General features: G+C 41.2%; 1 protein-coding gene and 1 long non-coding RNA gene across 6 annotated transcripts in view; both read left to right on the forward strand.

The window, feature by feature from the left end:
* The first annotated feature begins 367 nt into the window (after positions 1-367).
* The window catches only part of LARP1 (La ribonucleoprotein 1, translational regulator), a 91,326-nt gene continuing 64,781 nt past the window's right edge, over positions 368-26,912 (forward strand). For 4 of the 5 annotated variants that reach the window (XM_034401798.3, XM_034401814.3, XM_034401806.3 and 1 more), the window contains exon 1: positions 368-2,361. In XM_034401798.3, coding sequence (XP_034257689.2) covers positions 1,863-2,361 — 499 coding nt within the window. In that variant the 5' untranslated portion in view covers positions 368-1,862. Of the gene's footprint in view, positions 2,362-3,594; positions 3,825-26,912 lie in introns of those variants that run through there. The other variant, XM_087887527.1, reaches the window with a different exon arrangement.
* LOC117654896 (uncharacterized) lies at positions 2,462-26,495 on the forward strand. The gene is made up of 2 exons (XR_009621657.2): positions 2,462-2,507; positions 25,372-26,495. It is a non-coding gene; the product is annotated as an uncharacterized LOC117654896 (long non-coding RNA).

A 26,912-nucleotide genomic window follows, 5' to 3' on the forward strand; every position in this document is an offset into this window, starting at 1 on the left:
AATGAGTGACATGGTTGTTAAGAATGCTGCACGGGCATAAATGTGAGGATGGTCATAAGTGTGAGGACCAGTCAAAAGGTGAGGACCTGTCAGAAATGACTTTTCAGCCCTCTGAGTAGTCCCTATACACATAGCCATGGCCACCCGGTCACATGACCAGGTAGCCACGCCCACCCAGTCACATGGCCTCCAAGCCACGCCCACACAATAAGCCACGCCCACAATGGTGTCCTTACCAATGTTAAAATCTGTTCACCTTACCCTATAGACATAGCCATGGCCACCCGGTCACATGACCAGCTAGCCACGCCCACCCAGTCACATGACCAGCTAGCCACGCCCACAAAATAAGCCACGCCCACAATGTCCCTCTTTACCAATGTTAAAATCTGGTCACCTTATCTTAGATCCCCAAAATCTGATGCAGCTCTTATTAATCCAGGTGATGGCATGACTCTCTAGTTCATGTGATTCTTGTATCTCAAGTAGACACTTTTAAGCATTAGGGGGGTCTTTGCCTAAGGATCACTAATGATAAGATGGATACTAGCCAGGATTTGAACCCTGGTTTCTCTCAACAAAGGCTGGTGCTCTAATCAGTATGCTTATCTGGTCACATACACATCCAAAAGTCACTGCTACCAACAGATTAGAATCCTGTAGGATGTCAAGCCATGGAAAGTGGTCAGAAAAATGGAAATCCAAAAACATCTCATTGTCTTGTCCTGAGAATCTTATATACAGATCAGGAAGTCACAGTATGTACAGAAGATGGTGAAATAGGCGGGCTCCAGGTTGGCAAAGGAGCGAGACAAGGCTTTATCCAAAGGCAATGTAGCACAGGAGTTAACATGTTGGATTACAAGCTGGGAAAGCCAGATTCCAACAATGAACTGTGAATGTTACTGAGTTTGTATCAATCACAGTATCTCACTTTAAGTTACTTTACAGATGAAGAATCGGCATCTACTAGATGCCACTCAAACAAACAATCCGACCTCAAACAGATTAAGTTAATGAAGGAAAATGGAGACATCTCCCCCTTACAACACGTCTGTCCATTAAGAGCCTTACATGAAACTTCCGGGAAGAAGGAAGTTACCCTTTAACAATAACAGCAAATTCAGTGGAACTTACTTTCAAGTTAATAGGTTTATTCAGTTGCACATTTATTCTGATCTTGGTTATTGGGGGAAAAAAACCCCATTAATTACAGTTCAGAACTGAAGGAAAATTAGTTCTCCCGGAGACAACAGCCCCCACCCCCAACCTTCCGAGCGGTGAAACTGGAAAGCGGGGTACCTCCGCGAAAAAACCGCGCTTCGCCCAGGCCCTTCGGCGTGGAAGTTCGGCGCTCTCCGGAGCTCTGCCCCTTTAAGAAGCGTCTCCACTCGCTAAATTGCATCAGGCACGCGCGCGGCCTCCGTGCTCGAGCCGGTGGCCTTCCCCCCCTTCCCCCCGCCAACCTCTCTTTGCGAGGCGCGCTCGCTGCCGAGGCGAGCGTGCACGCTCTCTCGGCTTTTCTAAGGCGGAGCTGGCTGAGGGGCGCGCGCTCTCGCTGGCCAGTCGCGTGGTCTCCTTGCTTCTCCATATTGCTGCGGCGGCATCAAGAGGAGACGGGGGAGGGGGGACGTCGGGGTTGGGTTTCCAGGGTGGGGGGAGGAAGCCGGCGGCTCGACCCCCCCTCGCTTTTGGTGCAGACTTTACCTGAGCAGAGAATTAGCGGAGGAAAAAAAGGGGGGAGCAGGGCTGGGCTCGGTGAGGCGGTTCTGGAAAGGGGGAGTCGGCAAAGTTTGGGGCGGGCGCGTGTTGTCCGGGAGAGCCTGGAGGCGGGCGAACGAGGAGGCTCTGCGGGGGTGCAGATGGCTACCCAGGTGGAAGCTCTACTGCCCGCCAACCCGCTCCTGCCTGCCGAGGAACACGGGCTGGTTATCAAGAAGCCTCAAGAGAAGGGCGAGCACCTCATGCACCAAGGAGAGAAGGCCAACGCCGATGAGGGCAAGGGGGGCGGCCCCGACAGCTGCAGCAAGGAAGAAGGCGGCGGCGGCGGCGGCGGCAACAACGTGGGAGACCATCTGCGCCGAAACGGGGCCCTGCTGAAGCCCCCCAGCATCAAACAGCAGAAGGAAGACAGCAACCACCAGGAGAAGGAGAACCTGCTGCACCAAAGGAGCGGCGGCATAATAGAGTCAAACCGGCTGCCCGGAGAAGCCAGCAGCAGCAGTAGCGGCGGCGAGGAAGGCGGCGAGCAGGGAGGAGTTGGCCGCAAGGAATTCATCGAGGCCCCTCCACCCAAGGTGAACCCTTGGACTAAAAACGCCCCGGCGGCGTTAGTCACTCTCAACGGACAGTCCCCTCCAGGTGGGTAGGTAGGATGAGTCCTTTGGTGCGGCCGAGGTTGGCGGGGCGGGCGTGTGTGTGTGTGTGTGTCTGTGTGTAGGGTGGGTGGGTGGTTGTGGGGGTGATGGGCTTATTCTGATACGGCAAGCGGGAGCCAGTCATTCGAGGTGGGGAGTCCTCCCTCTGCAATATGGTGACATGCTCTTCCCCCCCTTAATAGAACTCCACCCTGTCTTTGTCCATGTACGCCCACCCGGTGCTACTTCACCCGGCACCTCGGTGAGCCTCTTGGCAAAAAAAACTGATTCGTGGGGGGGGCGGCTAATGGGGGTCGGTGAAAGCGTCCTACGGGGCATTCAAAACCAAGCATGAAATATATCCGTAGACCTCGGTGGTTGCAAAACGCGCCCCGTGAACTGTTCCCCGCCCCCAGCAAACCCCTTCCGCGTGCTTGGTGGGAATTTGCTTTTTCCTTGTAAAGTTACGGACGGGGTTGGGTGTATTGGGATTCGTCTACTACATTCACTTCCTTTCCGTTCCCTGGCGAACTCCCGGTATTGCGATATATCGGGATTTGTTAAACGTTTAACGAACTGGAGGCGGGAGACCCCCGCGCCGCTTCCTTTTCCTAAAATAGGCCTAGTTGAATAGCGCGGTGCTGGGTGAAGTCTAAGAATATCTGGCGATGAATGTGTAACGCCGTCTAAAGTAGACGTGCCCGAGGTCTTTGGCGTGAATGGGGGAGAAGAGGAAATATAAGCGGTGGTAACTGGAGCCATCCTTTATCCTGGGCACCCGAGGACTTTTAAAATGCATGCTGATTTTTTTTGGTGGGGGGGGGCGCTTCTTAAAAACCCGTCGGCGTTTTGATTTGCTTGAATTGGGGGTGGGGTGTGTGTGGTGGGGAGAAGCGACGAGCTACCGAGAGCTGAAAGCCTCCCCCCCCCTCCCTTGAAGCGGGGGAGGAGGGCATCCGAAGCGCGTGTAGCCGAGGAAGGCAGACCGTGTGCTGATTTAAGGGAGGCCGAGGCGGCGGTGGGTCATGCGGCTCAACCGGGGCGGGGCACTGGGAAAAGTGCTGCATTTGGAAGGTTCCATGGCGTTGTTGCGGCGTTTGTAGGCCCCAGCGCAAACGTGCCTCTGGCGACGGTTTGAGCGCTCCGTCGCCCAAACGCCTCGCCGCCCAATGGCTAGGCGTGTGTGTGTGTGTCGCCCATTCGGCGTTTCCTCCCTTTCCCAGCATTCCACTGCAGTAAAGGCAACGTGGTTTTTCTTTGGGTTGCGAGCATGTGATTTTCCTGAACTCGCGCTGGGTTTTTTGGACTCCCCCTTTCCGGCCGTGTCGTATAGCCCGTCTGTTTTTTAGCTTTGAGCTCTTGGGGGAAAGCTGCTTTAAAAGCCCCTTCGGATAGCTATCGCGACTTGTAGCGATAACGAAGCCTACGCCTAGGACGGAAGGCAGAAAAATAGGCCTCTCTGCACCTGTAAGGTTCCTGTGTAATGTATTGCCATTTATTTATGAAAAGGGCGCTTCCCCTCACGCCTAACGTGGTGCACACCGATGGTGCAAGAAGGTCCCCAAAGTATGTGGGGCAAAGGTCTTTCAAATGTCCACGTGTGCTTATTCCTTTCTACTGTAGTTTATTGAGTGCAGATGGGCTTTTCTGTTGTACGGTAGTAGTAGGCATTTAGGCCTTCAGTTTCATCGCTGAAATCTGATCTAACGTTTATCCTGGGAGGAGACTGAAAAAAGAGAATCGTTCATTTCCTTAACTAAATTGACTTTGGGGAATGACAACTTTGTCTCCCTCCTGTGATGTAAATATATAGCATTTAATAAAATTAAAAACTACTGCTTTGTTGGACAAAACTGTAAAGCTATGTGGTACATTTTCTTTGCAAACATATGGTTTCAAGTGAGATAAAAGATTTAATATAACTATAGGTTGGTACTTATGAATTTGAAATCTGATCTTTTTGGCTTTTTCAGTAGACGGGCTATTTAGCAGACAAATTGTCAAGCCCCCCCTAGTTTAAATAGCTTATGAATATTGATTATTGTTGATTGATGAATGTATGCATATGTAGTCTAATATGAATTATTCAGTTTCCTTGATGCATAGATTGCACACCATCTGGTTTCTCCCTCCAAAATTAGGGAAAATACATTTACATTTTATAACATAACAGCACAGTGTTAAAATGGCTTTAAAATTACAGGAATCTGTGTACTTAAGTGTTCATCTGATACAGTAAAAGTGGAAGAAATGTGATAGTGCTGAGGCAGTTTAATCTGTTCAGCAGAATAAGAAAGACCCAGGTTCAGGTGGACCATAAGCCATAAAAACTAGATAATTCACTTTTAGTTCCACCTACCTCATAGGGTTGCTGTTTGGGGAAATAAAATTGAGCTCTCCACAATAAGTTTTTGTAGCTTTTGGAGGAAAGGCAGAATATCAAGCAAATAGACTGCTCTGTAACCTGTTTACATGAACACAGAGAGAGGAGATAACTTGGTGTGTTGAGCAACTTATGTTGGCTTTAATTGGAAATGATTGGTTTTAGTTTTATCTCTCCTTTATTTTTTTATTAACTCATCCTAAATGATCCTGTCTGTTTTCCCCACAACAACCCTGTAAGATGAGTTGGCCTAAAGAGAGTAATGGCCCAAAGTCATTCGCGCCTAAGAGAGGACTAGAACTCATGGTCTCCTGATTTTTAACTCCGCATCTGTTCCTACAACAAATATTTAAGTTCTTTGTGGGCATTTTTGTTGAAAAGTACATGTTGCTGATTATGAGAGCACATAGTTAAAACAAAGTGCAGTACTATTGATAAACACTTTTTCTCTTTAATAAGAAATATGTTTCCTTTCTTTTTCTCTATGCCAGGTTCTTTGGAATTCTATAAGCAAAATCTGAAGAAATTTTGTTTCAAGATATTTTTTAGATTTGATTAGGCTTCAAACTTTTAAACTCATAAAGTGTGCTTCATAATGGAAACCTGTTCTGTCATCAATGCCACTGCCAGTTTATGTACCCTTGGATAGTTACGGCAACACACTTTCCTTATTCCTTTCCTTCTTGTCTGCTACAGAGTACTCCCACTACAGCTAATTTAACAATAGAGAAGAAACATGGGTGTGCTCATACATTCCCAGATTGGATTAAGCAATTGCAGATTACCAACATGGATTAAGTGAATTGAATTGATACAGCTAACCAGAACTGTTTTTTAAAAAGCTTGCTGTGTTATGCCATTTACTTGCTAAAGATGTACATGGGCAAATGTGATGGGAACATTTATATTTGTGTGATACTCAATACCAAAGGTATTTATTGTTTAAGAGTTTATTGTTACACTACAAATGTGTATGTGTGTTATGAGAAAGCATACAATATTGAAATTTTACTTTATATGATAAATGTTTATCAAAATGGATTGTTGATAAAAGGAGACACCCAATCTGATATCAGAGCTAAATCGGATAACTATTGTTGAGGTACCATGTTCTAATAGAGTACTGGACTGAAAGTATTGGAAGTGGTGATAGAGATCTCTAGGTCCATTCCGTTACTGCAACATCTGACAGATGGCCATCAATCCTTCTTTTAAATACCTGCAGTGAAGGAAAGTTTCCTACCTCCTGAGGCAGTTTGATTTTGTTGAAATTAAGAAATTAAAATATGATACAGTAGATGTTTATTCAATGTCTTTCAGAAGAACTGAAGTCACCTAAGGGGAAAAATTATCTTGAGATCTGTTTGATCATCTATTCCTAATGCCTTCACTAACTGCATTAATACAAGTGTGTATAAAAACAGCTTAATTTCTTACTAAATGTGACAGAAGTCTTTTCAACATGCGTAAATTACAGTAGTCTTTCATCAAGGCCCTGCTTAATTTCAACAACATCGTTGCTTCATTCTCAAGCTATGCCCTGGGTCATGTGTTATATACTAAACCTTGTAATTCTTTGACTAGGGGTATCAATATTGTATGGATTCAGCGAATTAAAGAAACTATGACTAGATATAATGCATGTACTCGGCCTATCTCCTAGTAAAATAACACTAAATCACGTTTTGATGCTGCAATAAAAAGCTTTGTGTGCATGTTTTTTATATTTTCCCTTTGGTGCTTTATTCAGTATAATTTCCTTTTAAATCTAATGTCCCTGTTAATACAAAATTAGAAACTAATGAATACTAGGAAAGAATGAGTTTTCTAAAAGCCAGTGTGATGTAGTAGTCAGAGTACTTATTTAGAAGTAGATTAGAAACCAGATTCAGGTTCCATTCAGTTTATTGTTCACTAACAGATGTTAAATTCATGTCTGCCTTGACCTAACAAAATGTTAAAAAGTTTTATTTATGTAGTTACTTATCAAGCACATCTACAATCCCCAAGGCATGTCACAACTTTTGAGCACCCTTAATGTTTGGAAATTGAAAGTTGAAAAACTAGACATGTCTTAGAGGTTGCATGACTGTTATGAAAATAATACAGGTAGTCCTTGACTTACGACCACAATTGTGCCCAAAATCTCCATTTGTTAAGTTAGTTGTGCCCCACTTTATGACCTTTTTGGCCATAGTTGTTAAGTGAATCACTGCAGTTGTTAGGTGAATCATGTAGCTGTTAATTTACTTGGCTTCCCCCATTGACTTTGCTTGTCAGAAGTCAGCTGGGAAGGTTACAAGCAGTGGTGAAATCTGGCCGGATCTATCTGGCTCATGCGAACCGGTGGGGCCGGCGTCGGGAGGCGTCGGCCCCACCGGGACATCATTACGTCCTGTTTTTGACCCTCTGTGCATCACATTTCCGAACCAGTAGCGAAGGTAAGTGCATTTCAACGCTGGTTACAACTGGTGATCATACGACTACGAGACACTGCAATTGTCATAAATGCACACCAATTGTCAAGTGTCCAAAGTTTGGCAATGACCCTAAGTGTGAAAACAGGTCATGAGGGACTTTTCAGTGCAGTTGTAACTTTGAACGTTACAAAGAGAAAGAGAAATTTATAGGATAACTGGTGTAACTGGAGAAAAGGCTTCATATAAATATAATGAACATCTGGGTTTTGTTTTGTTTTACTTCCAAAGCATTGATTTTTCTGATATCAGCACAATCTCCAATTCAGTCTTATATGCTTGCAGTATCACAACCCAGTTACAACTGATTAGTTACACTAATGGCTATTTGGCAATGAATTCCATTGATTGAATAAGAAAGTGCAGATACTGAAAGAGGTGGATATCTCTGACAAGCCTACATTAGAGTATCTTTTGTCTTACGTTTCTTGAAAAGAAATGTTAGATTAGAGCCCCCCTCATTAAATAAATATGAAAAAAATACACAGATTTCTTCAATGCAGGTTAATTATGCCAATTGTTAAAATATCCTTCCTGCACTGTTTTACAGGTGGTCCTTAACTGATTATGGTTTATTCAATGACTCTTGACGTTACAATAATGCTGAAAAAAGTGACTTAGGATGTTCTTGCACTGATGACCGTTGCAGTATCTCTCTGGTCACATGATCAATTTTTGGGCGCATGGCAACTAGCATATATTTATGACTGCAGAATCCCAGGATCCTACGATTGCCATTTGTGACCTTCCTAGAGGTCTTCCCACAAGCAAAATCAATAGAAGCCAGATTTGTTTAATGATCATGACAAAAAAAAATGTGAAATTGCATAAAACTTAATGACTGCATCGCTTGGCAACAGAAGTTCTGATCCCAATTGTTATAAACCAACAAATTTGGGGAAGTTAGGCTATATCTTGTCAAGTTAAATCTTAAACATTCCTGTTTCTGCAAAATAACTTTTTGTATAATTTAAAAGGTACTGTGCAATATTTGGGATTCTGTTCTCGAAGGAACCATTAGTTTACCTGATAATAAATAGCACTGGGTGTATGAGTCTGTTATACTTGCTTAATTTTAAGATTATCTCATCATTCTAGTATTGTTTTTCATCTTATATTTCAGGAAGAACGTTATGGTACAATTATTGAGAAGAAAATAGGCCTTTTTTTAATGCTTATAAAGCTCCCTCAGTAGTTTTATAGGATAAAGTTCTCTTTCAGAAGATGTGCATAGTGTTTCAATTTGCCTGAATCTGTTTGCTATGATTATGCAACAGAAAAAGGAGAATTGAAGAATAGTTGAGGGGTTCTTGTTGCTCTCTGAGCTTGGTTAGCCTAGCACTGATAACGTTACCTAGTTTTCTGCAAGAAAAAAACCCAACTCTGAGCTGCAAATATTCTCCTTTATTGGAAATGTAGTTGCTTCAATTCCTAACTCATACTTCAGTTTTGAAAGAAAGGAAACTATAGCATTGTCATTTGCTGAATTCTGTATTAGAGGGCTGCAAAATATTCCAAGATTGGAACAAAATAATGCTGAGGCATTTTGTTTCATGTTTAAATGATCTAGCATTCTGCTGTTGCCCTTTAAAGAAAAAAAAACCCTCCAACCTTTGAATAGTAGAATAGCAGAATAGCCAATAAAACAACAGGTTGCTAGTGGTGGGAGTGAATTGAAAGAAAGAAAGATGGGATTGATAAAGAGTTAACCATAAACTGCTGCCTGCCTGGTATGTAAATTTATTTCTGATTTTAAATTATTTCATTTAGGGAAAATTCATAGGTTGTAATGCATGAATTCTACTTTCACGATTTGAAGCAATTTTTAGGCAAGTTGCCAAATGTGTAAAAATAAAAACCTATTGTGCTTGTGCATTAAGAAGAAGCTTTAGAAGTAATAGCCAGAAAGGTCTTTTTCACTCCTTGGGCTTTTTCACTCTGATTATGAGCTATTTGTATCTGTTGTTGCTGGGGTTAGCTGTTTGTGCAGGAGGGATGTTTAAAACATTTAATTCCTTTTAAGGAGTCATATTTAGACTAGTTTTTCTGCAAGCTAGGTGATAAATATCATTTAGCATGTACTACTCCAGCTACTTAGAACAGAAAGTGGGAGAATGAGGTTGTTCACATTGTTTTGAAGATGGAACACTGAAAATATTTTGAATTAAGTTTTGCTGGAAGAATCCTTTTGGAATGTACTGATTGAGGGTTTTGTTCCAAGTTTGGAACTAATCATTTCCCCCTCCTCATACTTGTTAACTGCAGTTTCATCTACTTTTGGTACAAAGAGGATGATGCTTCTGAAAAAATAGTTTTATATTATTATCTTTTTAATTCATCATTGTCTTAAGTAAACAGTTTTTGGCTTAAAGCCAGATATACTTAAAAGTTTGGAGTGATTCATATAGGAGAGTTTTTTATATATTGCTGTTTTTGCAAAGGCTTTTGAGGTATGTAAAAACTGATAATACCTGTTTTACATTTTTCTTAGTTCTTGTTTTATTAAATACAAAAGTATATATTTAAATTATTGAGTAACATTTAGTCTTCTGGAATATATGAGTAAGAGTCCCATATTTTAAATGCTTCCCTAATTGATCCATGAAATGCTCATAACAATATTCTAATTTAAGCTTATTTTTTTTAAAAATGAGTTAATTTTTTTAATGCAATCAACAGAAAGAATAAAATTGCTTAATATTTGACACAAGTTCAGAATCAAATGTCATTTCCCTTCCATTTTTCCCTTAACTTTCAGATTAATTTTAGATATTTTCCTTGGGCATTGCTTGTTCATGAAAATTGAATAAAATAATATTAAATGAAAAGATTAATAGGATATTGTTTGGGGGTTTTGTATTTTTTTTCAGATTGTACAGAATTTATCTCTTAACTTACACCCTTCTATTTCTGTTGCATTCTTTATTTTGTTTTTAGAGTAAAACTGGCTTAAGATTTGTATGCCAAGTTTAATATGCATATAAAAAGAAGAATGTGATTGCAGCTGGTATATTGAAGTTGTGATTTTTATAAAAGAAAAGGCTTTATGGACATTCCATGCTTTCAGGAAGGATTTGAAGACTATATAGCTGTTCTGAGGAGAGATTTTAAGAATTAAAAGGAAACTAGATAGTTGTAGAGAACAAGAGATGTTTGGTAAAGTTGCAGGTATAAACAGTTGGGTATAAGAAGAATATACTAGGTTGAAATACTAAGTTTACTGTAGCATAAATTTATTCATTATTACTGTCAAGCTGTCATTTTTATAAAATGATTTTAAAAAATAGTGCAGAGTAGTTGTTTTAACACTTGCTAATCCATTGATCAGAATTCAGGCTTTTCTGATTTTTTAGTTTACTTTAAACACTTGGGCACAACATAATTAATTTGCTAACTTGGAATGTATAGTATATCTAATATAATTTAAATTGAGAAATAGTAATAAATATCTATTTTTAAAATGATCAGTGCTTTTGATTAATGCATATTAAAAAAGCCAATATTTAGAATTAAAAAAAAGGAAAAGAAGCACTTGTGGTCTCCTTGTCATTTTCCTAAAGCCATATGATTGACTATGGTGGGAACAGAACACTGAACTACATAAGCTATAAATATGAAGCTGCATAATTTTGACATTTGGGAAACAATTGCAAAACAATTGCAAATTAAACCGTGACTACTTAATCCGGATATTTAAATCATTTTTCCTTGTCTATGCAGAGATAATAGTTAGATAGAAACTAGGCTCTTAAAATCACTTTTAAATTAATCTATTACCTTGGCCTTACAGGTTGCTGGAAATAATACTTATTTCTGTAGAAGAATATAGGATGACCCTTTTTATCAAGGAAGAAAGAATTAAACTACAACCGCTTTCGAGATTTATTGAAAGCTTTCTTATTCTGTGGCAAATTTATTGGCTTATTTGTAATGAATATGCTTAAAGGTACTTTCAATCAGAAGACATTTTTATTTAGTAATGCCTAACATAATGTTAATAAATAAAGTCAGGCATACATAATGCATTTTCCTGAGGTAGAACATTAGTTTAGATCACTAAAGGGTTTTGTGGAAATCAATATTTAGCATGTATAGTATAGTATTTCAGTTTTGAGATTTCTTCTGAAAACGTCTTAAACATCCCCCCTGGGTTTTCAAATTCCTGGAAAGTTTACACTTGGATATTTTATTGGGCTGGGCTAGGGATCAGAAGAAGGGACAGAACTTGCATTTTTATATTAAAGATGGAAATAGAGCCTTGCCACCAGTAGCACTCTGCTTGGGTTTAGGTATTCAGTGCAGAAGAGAGATTTTTGTTAACCTTTTTTGAACATCTTATTTGTTTTATATGGAATTCTATTGCCTATGACAGTGTTTGCTAAGCCTATGACTGCCTTAGTCCATCAGTTCTTCTTGCTATGTAACCGACCCATTTCCATTTCAGTTCTTTGACTGTTTTGATGGCATCGTATATTTTCATTTGTTCTCTAATCCATGTGCAGGTCTTTCTATCTTGTCTTCTGATGCCAAGCATGTATTTTTCCATGGTGCTTTGTGCCACTCATAGCTTCTGTATTGATTGTGAGGTTAGTGTTCAGGTTTTGCTGGCATATATTAGAGCAGGTAACACATGTGATCGAAAACTTTTCAGGCATAGGGAGAGGTTGTTCTTGAAAATTACACAACTTGCCAACCTATGTATTTATACTAGAATATACACCATGCTTTTTCGAGTTAATATCTTACAGTCACAACAACGGAATGCTATAAATTCTAGAAGGTGTGCGAAATGTTTTGTGCTTGAATTGTCTTTGTGTACTTGAATGAAAAAGTGGATGTTTCTGGTGTTTTTGTAATACATGTTCTTATTCTAGATTCAGAATGAAATAAGATTGTTCCAGACAGATGTCGTGAGGGTGAGAAGGGGATAAATCAAGGCTGAAAGGTTTCTGATAGTGATATATATAGATACATTAGTGACAGAGGAGAAGGTCTTGGGGAGATTAGGGGAAGATGGGATATATTTTGCTTTGAATTTAGGACATGCTCCTTCATGGAGAGGTGGGGACTGAAGGTGTAAAAATTGGAGGATGATGGGATAGCCATGCAGAGGAAGAAAAGGTCTGATGGGCCTCTAGTTTTACCTGTTAAAGTCATACAATCATTTCTGGGTTCTTCTGGATATTGTTTTGGCCAAATCCTGGAAATATGCTGGTTGCTGCTTACCAGGGTGGATAAAAATCAATGATTTTTTAAAAAAAATAAAAAAAAAATCAGATTTTTTTGATTTAAATCGGATTTTTTTTTATTTTTATCGAACTTATTTTAATAAAAAACTTTTGGGGTAAAAATCTATCGTAAGATAGTTTTCTATTTAAGATACATAAATAATTTAGTTTATTCAGCATGAAATGGAGCTTAGTTATGTAGCATGAGGCTGTATATTCTGCAACACTGGGACTATCGGTGAGTCAACAGTGGGTCAAAGGAGTAGCAGAGATGACAGTTGCTCTTTAAAAATTATGATTTAAATCGAGTTGATTTAAATCAAGCCTTTTTACTCGATTTAAATCAAATCCACCCTGATGCTTACATATGACTGGTCTAAAATAGTTGAGCAAAACTTTGAACCCAATGTATTGAGAAACCATGCTTTATGTTTTGTGCATGTTTCTAGAAAAATTGGTTTAGAAGTAATCCTCATTGAATGACCACTTCCCTAGTGACCATTTGAAGTTACAATGGCATTGACTAAGGGGGACTTATAACCTTCTTTATAATTGAAGCTGGTGGAGCATCCCTATGATCCCATGATCGCAATTCAAGGTGCTTGGCAACCAGCTTGCAGTTATGATGGTTACACTGTCCTCCAGTCATGCTAGCTTCGGACAAAGTCAGTGGAGAAGCTGGTCAGAAATAGTGATCACATGACCATGGGACTCTGCAATCTTGCTGGATTTGCCTAACAGCAACCAGGACTGCCGCAACCATCGTCATAAGTCAGCATAATCACATGCCATAATATTTTATGACCATTTTGTTTAGCATAAGAGTTTCCTGCCCTAATTACCTTGGTCAAGCTACAACTGTCTGTACTTAAATCTATCATTTTTCTATGAAAAGAAATTCTGAAGTCAAGAGGCCACTTACAAAAATGTTCTTTTCTTGGTTACTAGTTCTCTTCTCATGGTGAAAACATCTAGATCACTGACTTGAAGATGTTATTCTTTCTGGCATTCCAGGCTGTATAATCCACAAAGTAGTTATATATTATAGGAGACTGCTATTTTCTGAGTGCTGCAGGTTCTAGATTATCTTCAAAAGTAGCTTTTGAGAGATTACTAAATCTACAGCCTTATTTTCCAGGAACAGAAATTAATTATGTATCAGATTAAACTAATAACAGAAAAGGAATTTCAGAAGGATGTTTTTGTTTTAATTAGACACGCTCTGTAGACGCTGTCAACTATCTTTTGTAGCGATTCAGTAGTTGCAAAGAAGTGGTTGCTGTTAAACCTCTGTAGTTTACTTTGGTGTAAACTTTTATTTAATTAAAGTTATTTACTTAATGAGTAAGCTTTGGTAAAGTTACCGGGAAGTGAGATATGTGGCTAATAAATTTTACAAATAAATCGGCTGTATAGCTTAGTCTTCTGTAAAACTGGTAAGCATGACTTTTAGCAAAAATGGCTGATTTTGAGCAAAAAAAAATTTAGGGACAATTTTTTTTAAAGTTTGCAGCAAAAGAATTTTGCAGTCTCCGTGTTTCACAAAAGTAAATTGTTTTGACCTTCTTCAATTTTCCTGGATATTCAGTTTATCAATTTTATGATAAATGTCGTAAGAGTATTTGTTATCCTGTTAATATGAGAAGAAAAAGCATCTGGTGGAACTAGTACTTGGTACAGCAATATCTAGGAACATACGGTACACCAGTCACTTCGTGTGCATCTAACATAAATTTTGGGTAGCATTGGCACTGAATGAGCTACTGTGCTTGTTCCTTTTCTTTTGCCTTACGATATTTTTATAATGAGAACATGAAAACAAGACAAAACACTGGAAGGCTTATAAGATGGCACAGTCATGAAAGAAAATATTTCTTCTCTGTAACTGGAGCTCTCAAAATATAAGCACTTGCAAAAATAACTCGTTTTATTTGAATTCATTACCTTTTTTCACTGTAATGCTAAACTGTTTGACAAGCTTGTTGTCTATTTTAAAATATCTATGGTTGACAGGGTTTCTTGGTAGGCAGTATTTTAGTTCTGGCAGAGTGGGTGTACTCCAGGTCCCCCTTCTCTGGAACAGCATCCCCCCAGAGATAAGGACTTTGCCCTTTCTCCAGTGTGCTGAGTAGAGAATCCAAGGAATGTGTTAACTCTGCCTTTCTGCCTGGAAATTGAGTCTGTCAAGCTTCTGGTCACGCCTCCTTGCCTGTGTGTCTCCCCAGTTTCGACTCAGTCTTCGCCCAGCAGAGACACTTGAGTGAAATGGCTTCAGACAACTTCAATTTATTATTCCTTGGATTCTCAAACAGCCTCAGTAAGATAGCGGATTCATGTAGTGTCTGCTAGAAAAGCGAACTAGTGGCTGGCTTCCCGGTCTGTCCGGCACAGCCGCTAGCCGGCTCGAACGGAGAGCCGAGGTCCTTGCAATTCCCACATTTAAGCTGAGTGGGGCTAAACCTTAATCCGGCTCCGAACCGACAGCCAAGGCCCCTGGCACCATCCTGCGCCCTGCGGAGGGAACTAAGTCATTGCCTGGATAATCGTGGGCATACTGTTTGTCAGCAAGTGCAAACTAGCGCAATACAAGCCGCAGCAGTAGGGTTCTTTCAAAATGAGCCTGCCTTGTGATAACAAAAGCCATGGATTTTAAAATGGCAGCTCTCGTGCCTTCAGGCAGTTAGGAGGAGCTGGGCGTAAGTGGGGAAGATGGGTGTCCCTGTCAAGTCCCAGATAAGCAGAGGAAGCTCCTCAGGCCAAAAAACGGCTGTTAAAGGAGAGGTGGCCCGAATTAGGGCGAAAGCCTTATCGGCCAAGAAGATCTTTAAGGCCGAAGAGAAGGACACCAGAAGGTGTCAGAAAGCTGTTGACAAAGAGATGGCCAAGGCTTGAAAAAGCTGCGAAGCGCCTGGGGCAAGTGAGCTCGCTCAGGGGAGAAGCTGTCACTTCCCACACTTTGGAAATGCAGCCATTGGAACCTCTTTATGAGGCAAAGCAATTGCACTCTCTCAGTTACCGAGCCTGGTCGCCAGATGGTGCCATAGAACTAGCCTCCTAACCTCTAATATTGCCTCTAATGGCAATATTGGACAGAGATGAGGCATTTTCTGCTCCAATACCTAATCTGCCTTCAGCAGAAAAAGGTTGCCACCCACCTCCAAAGAGATCAAATTCTGTGCCAGAAGCTACCTTCACTCCCAAAGTGGCGGGGCCCGAAATTTCTGAACAAATGAGAATCTGATCTCAGAGGCCATAGTGCAGGGGATTGCTGCAGGTTTACAGCAAGGACATCAGACTGCCTCTGGCATCTGATACCCCCTCATCAGAGCCAACATCTAGCACCCTTGGCCCAAAGAGTCTGGACCGCCTTCCAAGGCCCTTACTCACAGACTCCATCCATCTAGAGCAGGGAATCCCTACCCGGTGATTCCCTTGGCAGTGAAGCCGCCAGGTTTGCTTCCAGGGCCATTGCCTCCTCGGTAACAGCCCGCAGCTTCCTGTGGCTTTGCCACTAGCAGGCAGATATGAGATATAAAGGGAAGCTAGCCTCTGCTCCCTTCAAGGGTGGCAAGCTTTTTGGAGAGATTCTGGAGGCCATTCTGGTGGAGACCAAGGACAGAAGAAATGTGCTGCCTTCTTTGTACTGGCGAGTCGACTGCTGTCCCTCGCCTTATTTTCGTTCCTACATTTTTGTTCCTTTCGGGCTTTAACATCTCTCACCCCCAGAGGGCGTATTTCAATAGGCAAGACCAGTAACCAGACAGATCCGGATTCAGGGATAGAAACAGACAAAATTTCCAAGGCAAGCGGCCATTTTGGGGCACAGGAAGTCGCCCCTTTTGTCACTTTAAGTGATTGCCAGTTCAACCCTCCCATCGGTGGCCGCCTAAGCCTATTCGCCAATCAATGGGAGGCAACCACCATGGACATCTGGGTCCTGAATACGGTGAGACTAGGTCTTACCCTCAAATTCCTCTCCACTCCCCCGAGATTTTTCATACGTTGCCCCATATCGAGGGACAGGACAAAAAGAAGCCTCATGCAGGCAGCAATCCAACATCTGTTGGATATCCAGGTCATTCAGCCGGTCCCAGAGGACCAACGGGCAGGGATTCTACTCCCATCTTATTTGTGGTCCCAAAGACCTCTGGTGGGTGGAGAGCAATTCTGGACTTGAAGAGGTTGAACAATCATCTCATTTACAAAAGATTCAAGATGCAGTCCCTCCAGTGTATACTGGAGAGCATCCTGGAAGGTGACTTCCTAGCTTCAATAGACCTGATGGAGGCATACCTTCACGTGCCTATCTTACCATCCCACCCATTACCATCCTACGATTCTACTAGGCGGGCCGACATTATCAGTACAAGGCCCTACCATTCAGCCTATCCTCAACATCCAGGACTTTCACCAAATTGCTGGCAGCACTGGTGGCACACCTCAGGGCACGTTCTGTGCGTGATTCACTACTCCTCTCACCTACGGGCGACGGAGGATCTGCAAGTCACAATCCAGGTCCTCCAGGATCATGGATTTTCCATCAATTTCGGCGAGCCAACTGGTTCCGACCAACCGATTGCTCCACCTGGGGACGGCCATAGATACCATCGTGTGTGAGATCTCCCTCTGTTGTGACTGGGGCCCAAGTATTGATTACCAAACACAATTCAGTTCTCGACAAACTTACTTTATTAAAACAGCTGAGAATTAATTCATTCTCAGTTTAGTCCAAAATAAAATTCTTAATAACCAGTCCATCGGCCTTATCACCAACCTTTGATGTCTTTGACAACCTGCCAAAGGTTTTTCTTGGCAAAACCTCCACAAAGTTCAAGAGACACTGACAAGAAGCACGGTTATCAACGTTGTTTTTCTACAAAGAACCCAACGGCTCGTTGCTGCTCCTTTAAGCCTTATCGGAGTGGCCAGCCATCTTCTGGCCTTACTCCTGAGTTGTCCTTTTTTCTTCAGCTGCTCTTGCCTTCTGGCAGCTCTTTGCATGTGTGCACTAGGAACAGGCTTCTCCTATTCCTCTGCCTCTCTGCTGTCAGCCTCTGGAGGCTCCGGAGTTTGCGCATTGCTCCCAGATGGTCTTGGCCCCATCTCTGCCTCCGACGCAAAGCCCTTGTTTGGGCCTTCCCCTGACTCCAGGATTGGCCCATTGTCTCCCCACTGTCTGACTCCACTGCCAGGTCTGCAGGCTGCTGGCAGACCACAACACCCTCTCTCAGGAGCGCCAGGTAAGCTTAAAGACCTTGGCAAGCAAGTCAGAGTCAGAGGGAACAAGCAGTACCCCTGGCCCTCCAATCACAACTGGGCAAGATGGTGTGCATCTCCATCATCCCATGGGCACGCCTGCACACCAGATCCTTGCAATGGTTTCTCCTGCCTTACCAAAGGTCAAGCAGGAGCAACTCATCTGCTAAAGTGAGAAGTGCTCCAGTCCTTCAGCTGAAGCGGTCTTCGGCAGACAGGTACTCCAGAGGGTGCATACAGACTTGGGGACTCAGGACCAGGCTGCTGCCCTCCCTTAGGACTACCAGCTTTGGTATGTCCCATTTCTTGGATTCTTTACTCAACACATTGGCAAAGGGGCGTTGGTCTTACCTGATATGCTCCTTGGTGTGCTGAAAGAGAATCCAACCCCACCCTGGTGATCGTCTGGTCCAGAGTCCAGGAGTGGCCAGGACCAGCATTGATGATATGTCAAGTCAATCGCTACACCTTCATTGAAACTGGGGAGACACACAGGCAAGGAAGTGTGACCAGAAGATTGACAGACTCGATCTTCGGGCAGAAAGGCAGCTAACCCATTCCTTGGATTCTCTCTCAGCACCCTGGGAAGGAGCGTATCAGGTAAGACCAATGCCCCTTTTCTTAGTGTTACAGAAAGCTTTGAAAACAAGGTTTTGGTCCAAGGCTTGGGATTGATATTTTATTATTTGGCTAAGAGCTTTTGTTCTGTTTTACTGTTTAATTTTGCTGTTTATAACAGGCATCCTCAAACTACGGCCCACGGGATGAATGCAGCCTGCTGACCCAATATATCCGGCCCGTGGAGTGGTGGCCCCACCCCTCATCCCTCTCCTCCCAGCCATTTCCCGCGTAGCTGGGTTTTCCTGGCTGATGGGGGCCCTGGGGAGGCCTCCTCCAGCCGTTGCCCTTATTTTCCACTGTCCAGCCGCACTTCCCACTTCTGCTCATTTTAATGCTCACCACATATTGCTGCTGCAAAGGTAAGGCCGAAGGGCGCGGATGGGCAGGGGAAGAGACCGTGGGGGGAGGGGTGATGCTGCTGGAGCAGCCACATGCTCCGGGCCGGAAGGTGGGCAGGTGAGCAGCTGCGGCCAGCTCCCCTCGTCCAGAAGCACCAACTTCACACACTCTCCTAGCGGCCTGCCCCCTTCTTCACACGGAATTGCCCGGCAGCTTCACATGGGATCGCCCGTTTAGGCCAGGGCATCTTGGGGAAGAGCCAGGGAGGGCTCTAATGCTGCCATCTCCCACTTGCTCCCCTCCCTTCCCGCTGCCAACCTGGCCTCAATCTCAAAGATCGGGAAGGCCGCGCAGGAAGAGAAAAGGCAACAAAACTTGCAAAAGCAGAGACAGGAGAGCAAAGCAAGTGAGTGAACCTTCGGGCTTCCCCATTCTCCCTCTCCCTCCTTGCTGCCAGTTGATCCCATGTGAAAAAGGGGGCGGCTGCTAGCAAAGGGGGGGAGAGTGAAGTTGATTCTTCTGGGACGAGGGGAGCTGGAAAGTATCTGGATCTCACCTGTCCTCTCTTCCTCTCGCAACCACGTATGCTTCTGCTGCCATTCCAGAGAGTTGTCTTGGGAGCAAGAGAGAATAAAGAGGCCAGCCGGCAGGCCGAAGGTTCACTTGCTTGCTTTGCTCTCTTGTCTTTGCTTTTGCAAGTTTTGCTGCCTTTTCTCTTCCTGCGTGGCCCTCCCGATCTTTGAGACTGCAGCCAGGTCAGCGGCAGCGAGGGAGGAGAGCACGCGGGAGACAGCGCCATCAGAACCCTCCCTAGGTCTTCCCTGAAGTGCCTCACACCAGCCTAATACCCTGGACCTGAATGCCACCGTTGCCACACTCTGCCTTGCTGAAGACTCTCGCGGCAGTTCAGACAGTACTACTGCGGTGGCAGGAGTGCTAGCGAGGATTCTCGGAATGCCTGGGCAGCGGCAGCGGGTGAACTGGCATGCGCAGGGAGGGAATGCATGGAAGATGGTGTCAGAACCCTCCCTGGCTCTTCCCTGAAGCGCCTCATTGAATCTTGCTAGGGATGTTCACTGTGGCACTTTGGACAGGACGGTGGCAGCAGCGGAGGGCTAGTGAGGCTTCCCGGAATGCTCCCTGGCTGTTCCCTGAAGCGCCTTGCATGAGCCGAATCCCCTGCCCCGAATGCCACGTTGCTTGGGATGCTCGCCCTTCGTCGCCCGGTTCCAGTGGGAGAGTTTAATATCTGCCCCCGAGGAGCACGCAAAGGGGGAGCGTCCAGGAGGCCCTCACAATAAAGAGCCAGAAGGGGCTTGCCTGGGTCTCATGGCTGCTGCTTCAGCCACAATGAAACACTTTATCTTGGCAAGGGAGCTATTGGGGAGGAGGCAGAGGAATCAAGCCCAGAGCAGAAGCACCCCTTTTCCTTCTGGTCTGTTCTGGCACCGAGCAGCAGTAAAGGGAGAGCAAAAGGAGCCCGTGCTGGTTGGGGGACTTAGCCGGGGAACAGTTCCAAATATGCAGGAGGTTGTGGCTGAGGAGTGCCTGTTTCCAAGTTCTGGAATAGACATAAATCTTCTCCTTTGCCTCTTTAAGGAGGCCCAGCTCTTGGGCTGAGTCCCTTGCCTCCCACCCACCCAAAACAAGGAGAGGCAATGGCTTTCTTGGCTTATTCTATTTGTTGATTGTAAGCTCCTTGGGGCTGAGAAAAATTGCTGCAAAACTGAATTTCCTGAAGTGGACCACTAGACTCCTAAACAACGTAAAAAACGATCTAGTAAAAAGAAAAGTCAATCAAAAGAGCAACATGCAAACAAAAGCAAACAAAACACCCCCAGAAGCAAAACAAATTAAAGTTTAATTTGTGTGTATTGTTTAATGGACTGCTAAATTGGCAAAATGGACTGCTAAATTGGCCACGCCCACCCAACCACATGACCACCTAGCCATACCCACCCAGCCGGTCCGGCCTCCCAACAGTCTTCGGGACAGTGAATTGGCCCCCTGTTTAAAAAGTTTAAGAACCCCATGGTTTATAAGATTATTTCAATCCGGACTGTCCCGTTTTATTTGATGTTTTTATGTTTTCTCTATCCATTGGACTTGGATAGCTAATAAATTCAAATAAATAAAATAAAACTTGTCCTTTTGGTCAATAGCTATCTTGTATTTTTAAATAATTAGTTTAATTTTTGAACTGTTGCAGCTATCCTAATTTCCTAAGATTTTTTAACTGTTTCTTATATTGTGCTGTTTTTCCTCTGTTTATCACAGAATTTGATAATAGAATGATATGTATTATAATGCATAATATCCAAGCCCTGTGGTAAAATGGGTGGCTTACAAATTTTAGAAATAAAAATATGTGATATGGGTTAGATTGTTGGGACAAATGGGACATTTATCTGTTGTCTCTGGATATTGAAATCAATGGGTAAATGATGCTAGTAAAGAACAAAACTGCTTATCAAGTGACATTCATTGAAACAGATCTTGATCAAAGAAGATTGAAACCACACTCAAGTTTACTATATGAAAAAAATGTAAAAATAAAGTAAAATTATTCCTTTCAAAATAATAGCCTGATAATTATAGCAGTGATATCCAAAACGTTACCATGTTTCCAATTTAATATTGTCTTCTAAATCATATGTCCATCTTGCCCTATTTCATGTTTAAACATGAATAATATTATATAATATATTAATTTTCTATAATAATATTGTAGAAAAGCAGGCAGAGCTGGGGGGCAGAGTTAAGTACATCATCAGCAGCTTAGAGTCATTATGTTTCCACAAACGGTCCAAAGTCTGTCTACTCCTAAATTATGTTGATCCTTATCTGGTGCCAATTTGGTGTTGAACCTTAGTTGACTAGATTATTGTGTATAGGGTTAAATAAATCTGTGCTACAGTTTAATAGATTATCCTGATCCTTTGTGCTTGACAGTTATAGTTTTTAGATAACAAATTTTTTCTCTCCATTATCATTATTTGAAACATACTTCTTAAATGCCTGATTTATATATTTCTCCTACAGTGGATAATCTCATAAGCCTCTAATGTTACCTATTAAGTTTTAAAATCAATCCCTTCCAAAAAAAGAAGTCCCATAAATTTGCAGTTTATTTTGTGTAATTTCAGAGTTTAATTAGCATACTCCTTTTCTCCATCTACCTTGCATGTTGAAATTCTTGGTGACTTTTGGCTATCAGATTAGTTAGTATTAGCCTTGGACCTCTGTAGGATTATTAAACAATATAGCTTATTAGAGCTATTTTGTATTGTTAATCATAACATGAGCTAGAATTACTTGGCATCTTATTTGTGCTTTCCTGTGCTATTTTTATTTATTTCCAAAGACACCTCTCTTCTTGTTTCCTTTCATAAGCGTCAGACCTGTTTTTCTTGTTTTCCATGATTGATTATTGAACAAGGTAGCACTGACATTAATGTAATACCATGCTGTATTGGTTGGTACTTTTGCCATGCTCTTCATTGCAGTGTACTTTTCTTCTACATTCAGTTTCACTGCAAGTGGCAAACAATATGGTATGTTAAATATGTAGAATGCAGTCTGTTAATATGAATGCGATCAGGATAGTAAAAAATGTGCTTGCTGAATTGGAATAAAATCCTTATGGCCCTCTGCAGCATAACAGAAGCAGAATGAGGTTTTATGCTGGGCTAAGTTTTTTTTTCTCATTGTGTGTAATCAAGCTGTGTAATGAATTTGGTATTACTGGGAGCATTTGTCTGATTTTATACATTTATGTTTTTAAATGGGGCAGTTGTAATTGAATATTATTCCTGTTGTGAATATTACAGGAGAGGTCCAAAATGAAAAATTGCTGTTTTAATTAATAAACAAAAAGGAAAAAAAATATGTTTATTTTATACTGAATTACAAAAGCAAGAGAAATGGGATTTTATGATAAAAATACATGTAATCCATTGCAGGTGGTCCTCATGTTACGATCATATTTGAGCTCAGTATTTCCATTGCTAAGCAAGTCAGTTTTTAAATGAATCGTGCCCCATTTTATGACTTTTGTTTTTACCACAGTTGTTAAACGAATGACTACAATTGTTAAGTGAATCACGTGGTTGCTAAATTAATCTAGCTCCCGCATTCACTTGGCTTGTCAGAAGCTGGCTGGGAAGATTGCTAATGGTGATCACATGACCCCGGGACAGTGCAACCATCATAAATACCTATTGGTGCCAAGTGCTTGAATTTTGATTATGTGACCATGGGGATGCTACAATGGTTGTAAATGTGCAAACTGGTCATAAGTTACTTTTTTTCAATGCTGTTTTAACTCTGAATGATCACTAAATAAATGTTTATAAGTAGAGGACTACAGTATCTATACTGTAAGTATATTCCTCCAAAAGGTTTTACTTACATTATTTCAGGGATTGTTCCTGATTTTCCCTCTGTTTGTTTTTCTATTTTTCTATTAGTTATAATAGATTTAAGAGAAGAAAGTGCCATCTCATATAGAATATTGCAGTTGTTGATACTTGGGATGCTAATTTTATAATCTTACGCTTGCAGGAGTTGTTTTGTGAAGGTGTGCCCTAGTTTTTGAACAAGAAAAACTGTTAAGGCTATATTTATTTATGAAATGGAAATATCCTTTTAACTTTAGCTTAATATCATTGGATTCTAGACTTGGACATGTTTATTTCTGTAGCATTTTCCAAGACTCCTAGTTAGAATATCTTAATTTCTATTTTGGAACTACGAAAAAAGTTCTGGGAAGAAGTTGGACTTGCTAGGCATGAACTCAGAGAGAGGAATGCTGTATAATATAGGATTGATATTTATATCTCCTTTACCTTTGGTATTGCAAATGTAATAACTTACTAATGTGTTCTTTTGATTCTGCATCTCTGATGGTGTGAAAATTAAAAAACTATACTAGCCTGGTTAAAAATATGAATATTTGATTTCCCAGTTCTTAAGGAGAGAAAGAAAATAGGTCAAAAAACAAACTGTTTGGAAATGCACACTAGAGCGATCTTGAAATAATCCAGTTTACATTGCTTTGTCAGTTATGTCAAAGCTTTTACTTCGAAGTAATATAATAGGCTAAATAGCATGGCTGCAGTGGCAAGTTTATTATAGTAAGAAGTCAGTGTAGGTCATATTGGCTGCTACTGTTAAAGAGTCAGAGTTAAAAATAATCCCTTGGGCACAGATCTGCATTTAGCAATTCAAACATAAAATGAAACAATATTTTAAATTCTAAATACTATTTAATTCTGGACAAACAATATACATTAAATAATTCTAGAGCAGATCCTCAGGATACCACAGCAATTGGCACCGGAAACTCCATCTCTTAAGTGACACGAACAAAAGTGTGATGTTGCATGACCATGTTGCTTAGTGATGGCAATTCCACCAGTCCCATGTTGCTGCTGTTAAATGAGGACCACACGGGTTGTTAAAAGGCCTCCAGTGATCAGCTTCCTTATTGAGTTGGCTTGTGGGAAGTCTGCAGGGAATGTCAGAAATTGCAATCATATGACCATAGATATTGATGGCAGGAAATATGAGGACCTATTGTAACTCCCACTTGTTCACTGCCATTTATTGAACAGTCACCGAATGCATGGATGTAACCTGTGGACCTCCTACAAAATGATTAAAATTCCCATGGAAAGAGACTATGAATCCCCATGAAGAGAAAAAGGGTTCTCATTAATATACTCGATCACCTGTGTTATCCTACCCAAAATTGGTTGAAATATTATGAGATTTTCCTTTTTTGACTACAGTAAATGATAAGAACTGATCAGCTCCGAGTTAGTCAAATTCAACAGTCCAGTAATTCTTTTAAACTTTTTCTTCAATCATGGAGTGGATATATTATATTCGTCATACATGCACCCAAATGCCTTCACATTTCTGAAGTATTTTTCCCATCCCAGTGATCCATTGTAGATTACTGGGTTTTACTGTCAGTTGGAACAGAAAGCTAGTAACTTGCTATCTAGCTCAACAGGTTCTCTGTGTTCAGGTGTAAATTTTAGACAGTGAAAAAATGAGTTCTTTTTAAACAAATTCTAAAAGATGCATTAATCTATCCATCCCTTTCTATTTTTAGTACACTAGTATGTAATTGATAAATAATGTATGCATCAGCCTAAATTAAACCACAAGGATAGGTCTGTTAGTCTACAACAACTATATTCTTATGGTCTTAACATACCTATTCTGGAATATGGCTTTTTGGACAATGTGCAAGCAATATTGTAATTAAAGTAATTATTATTTGATATTAAGGCAAGATAGTTTGGTTCTCTCCTGAAATTGTTGCAATGAGAATAGATTTTGAAATCCATTTTTCAGAAAAATATTACTGAATATATATGTGGATTGTTTATTGTTTAAGCTAAATGGTAGCAAGTCTAAAGGGAAAATATCTGGGCAGCATTATTAGATACATTACTTGAAATCAGGAGTATATTTTTTTTGACAAGGAGATGTATTTTACCTTTAGTGATAGCCCCAAACTTCAAAGGCTATTTCATTTACTTGCATTTTTTGAAAAAACTTTTGAGTGCCAAATATAAGAGTGACTATTAATAGTTTTGAGATCCCAGGTTGTGTGTTATTCTTCTTTAGTTATTTTTGAATGCATGGGAGGTTTCAACTAACATTCATTAAAACAACCATATCTTTATCTTTTTCAGATTTATATGGAGGCTAAAAGATGTTTCTGCTTTGAATAAATGTGCTTCTGATATTTTGAAGGACCTCTTAGGAATCGTTTAGAAGTATGCATAGCCTTATTTAATATTGCTGTGGATAAACAAACTGATATACAGAAGAAGAACTTGACTGACATTTTAAAATATTTGTTTTGAGGTCAGGAAGAGTTGACCAAATCCATTGAAATTAAAACAACCTTTTTATGCAATGTACATTTTATATGTACTTTAGTTCTAAGAATGAATAGAATAACATGGGAGAAATAAATCATAAATAAGGTCACATTTATCACATTCATTCCTGCAGTCTTGGAATTGGTTGGCCTTCATCTACCTTCTTGCAGGAAGCACTGTAATTGAGAAACATATTTTGAATGTAGCCTCTAATGCCAGATACAGAATCCACAACTTCCATGGGTGAAATACTTCTTTGTCATGTACACAGAAGATATGCTGGTTTTTTTGTCAGACAAAAAAAAATCTTTTGATCATTTTAAACTTTGAGGAAGAACTGGAGAAGGAACAAATGAAGACCAAAAGGATTCTGGGGTTTATCATTTCTAGGTTCAAAATTGAAGCTTACTGGAATTCTCTGGAAGCAGAAAGCCCAGGAAAAGTGACTCAGAGGGACAGGTGCTTCAGGTAGATGAAGAAGTTGGTAAAAAGAAAAAGTCTAGTAAGAATTCGTGTTAGGTGGTTTAGTCTTGCAATTATATTTTGACCTTTTAACTGCCAGAAAGGCAGGATAGGCTACTTAGGACCCTGTTTCTCATACATTGCAGGGATAAATGGAAGAGCCAAATAAAGTGTCCTCTAGAAGATAGGGAGTGGCAACAGGAACTACTGAGTTGTTGGTGAGAGCTAGGACCCAGGGTATGAAGAACCAAAATTGGGGAGGGGAGGTTATATTTACTAAATGAAATGTATTCTCTTTGTCACAATTCTGCTATCTTCACTGGATTTGTAAAAATCTGCTTCTCTAACAACGATGAGGCATTTGGCACTTGCAGGGCCCTATTCTCGGGAGAGCCAGCTACAAACTTTATCCACTCCAGAGTATTTACTTAGTTATTGTTCAGAAACATTGACCCAGATCAAAAAAGAAATAAGATAACATAACCTTTATTGCCACTTTTTCCTGTGACACTGGCACACATTAGTTATCCATATAAACACATAAATATACACATATATATTAATCACAATCCATATTGTATACATAGCAGAAAAGAGTCTTGAGAGTTAACAAGGTTGACACTACATGGTACAAAGCTATTACAGAACCTAGTAGTTCTACTTTGGATACCGTGAAGCTCTTCCCAGGAGGTAACAAAGGAAACTGGTCATGGAGAGGATGAGTAGTGTCCTGACAATACTGCATACCCTGGTCAAGCATTGGTTATATGCCATGTCCTGGAGAGAAGAAAGTGAACTTCCATCCATGTACTTTATTAAATCACACATTTTACTAATTTTTTCTGTGGTGGTCTGTACCTGTGGCTTACTTAAATTTTGCAATTCCC

The sequence above is a fragment of the Pantherophis guttatus genome, chromosome 2 (assembly GCF_059756535.1).
Source record: "Pantherophis guttatus breed Tessera chromosome 2, ASM5975653v1, whole genome shotgun sequence".
In the NCBI taxonomy this organism is placed as follows: Eukaryota; Metazoa; Chordata; class Lepidosauria; order Squamata; family Colubridae; genus Pantherophis; species Pantherophis guttatus.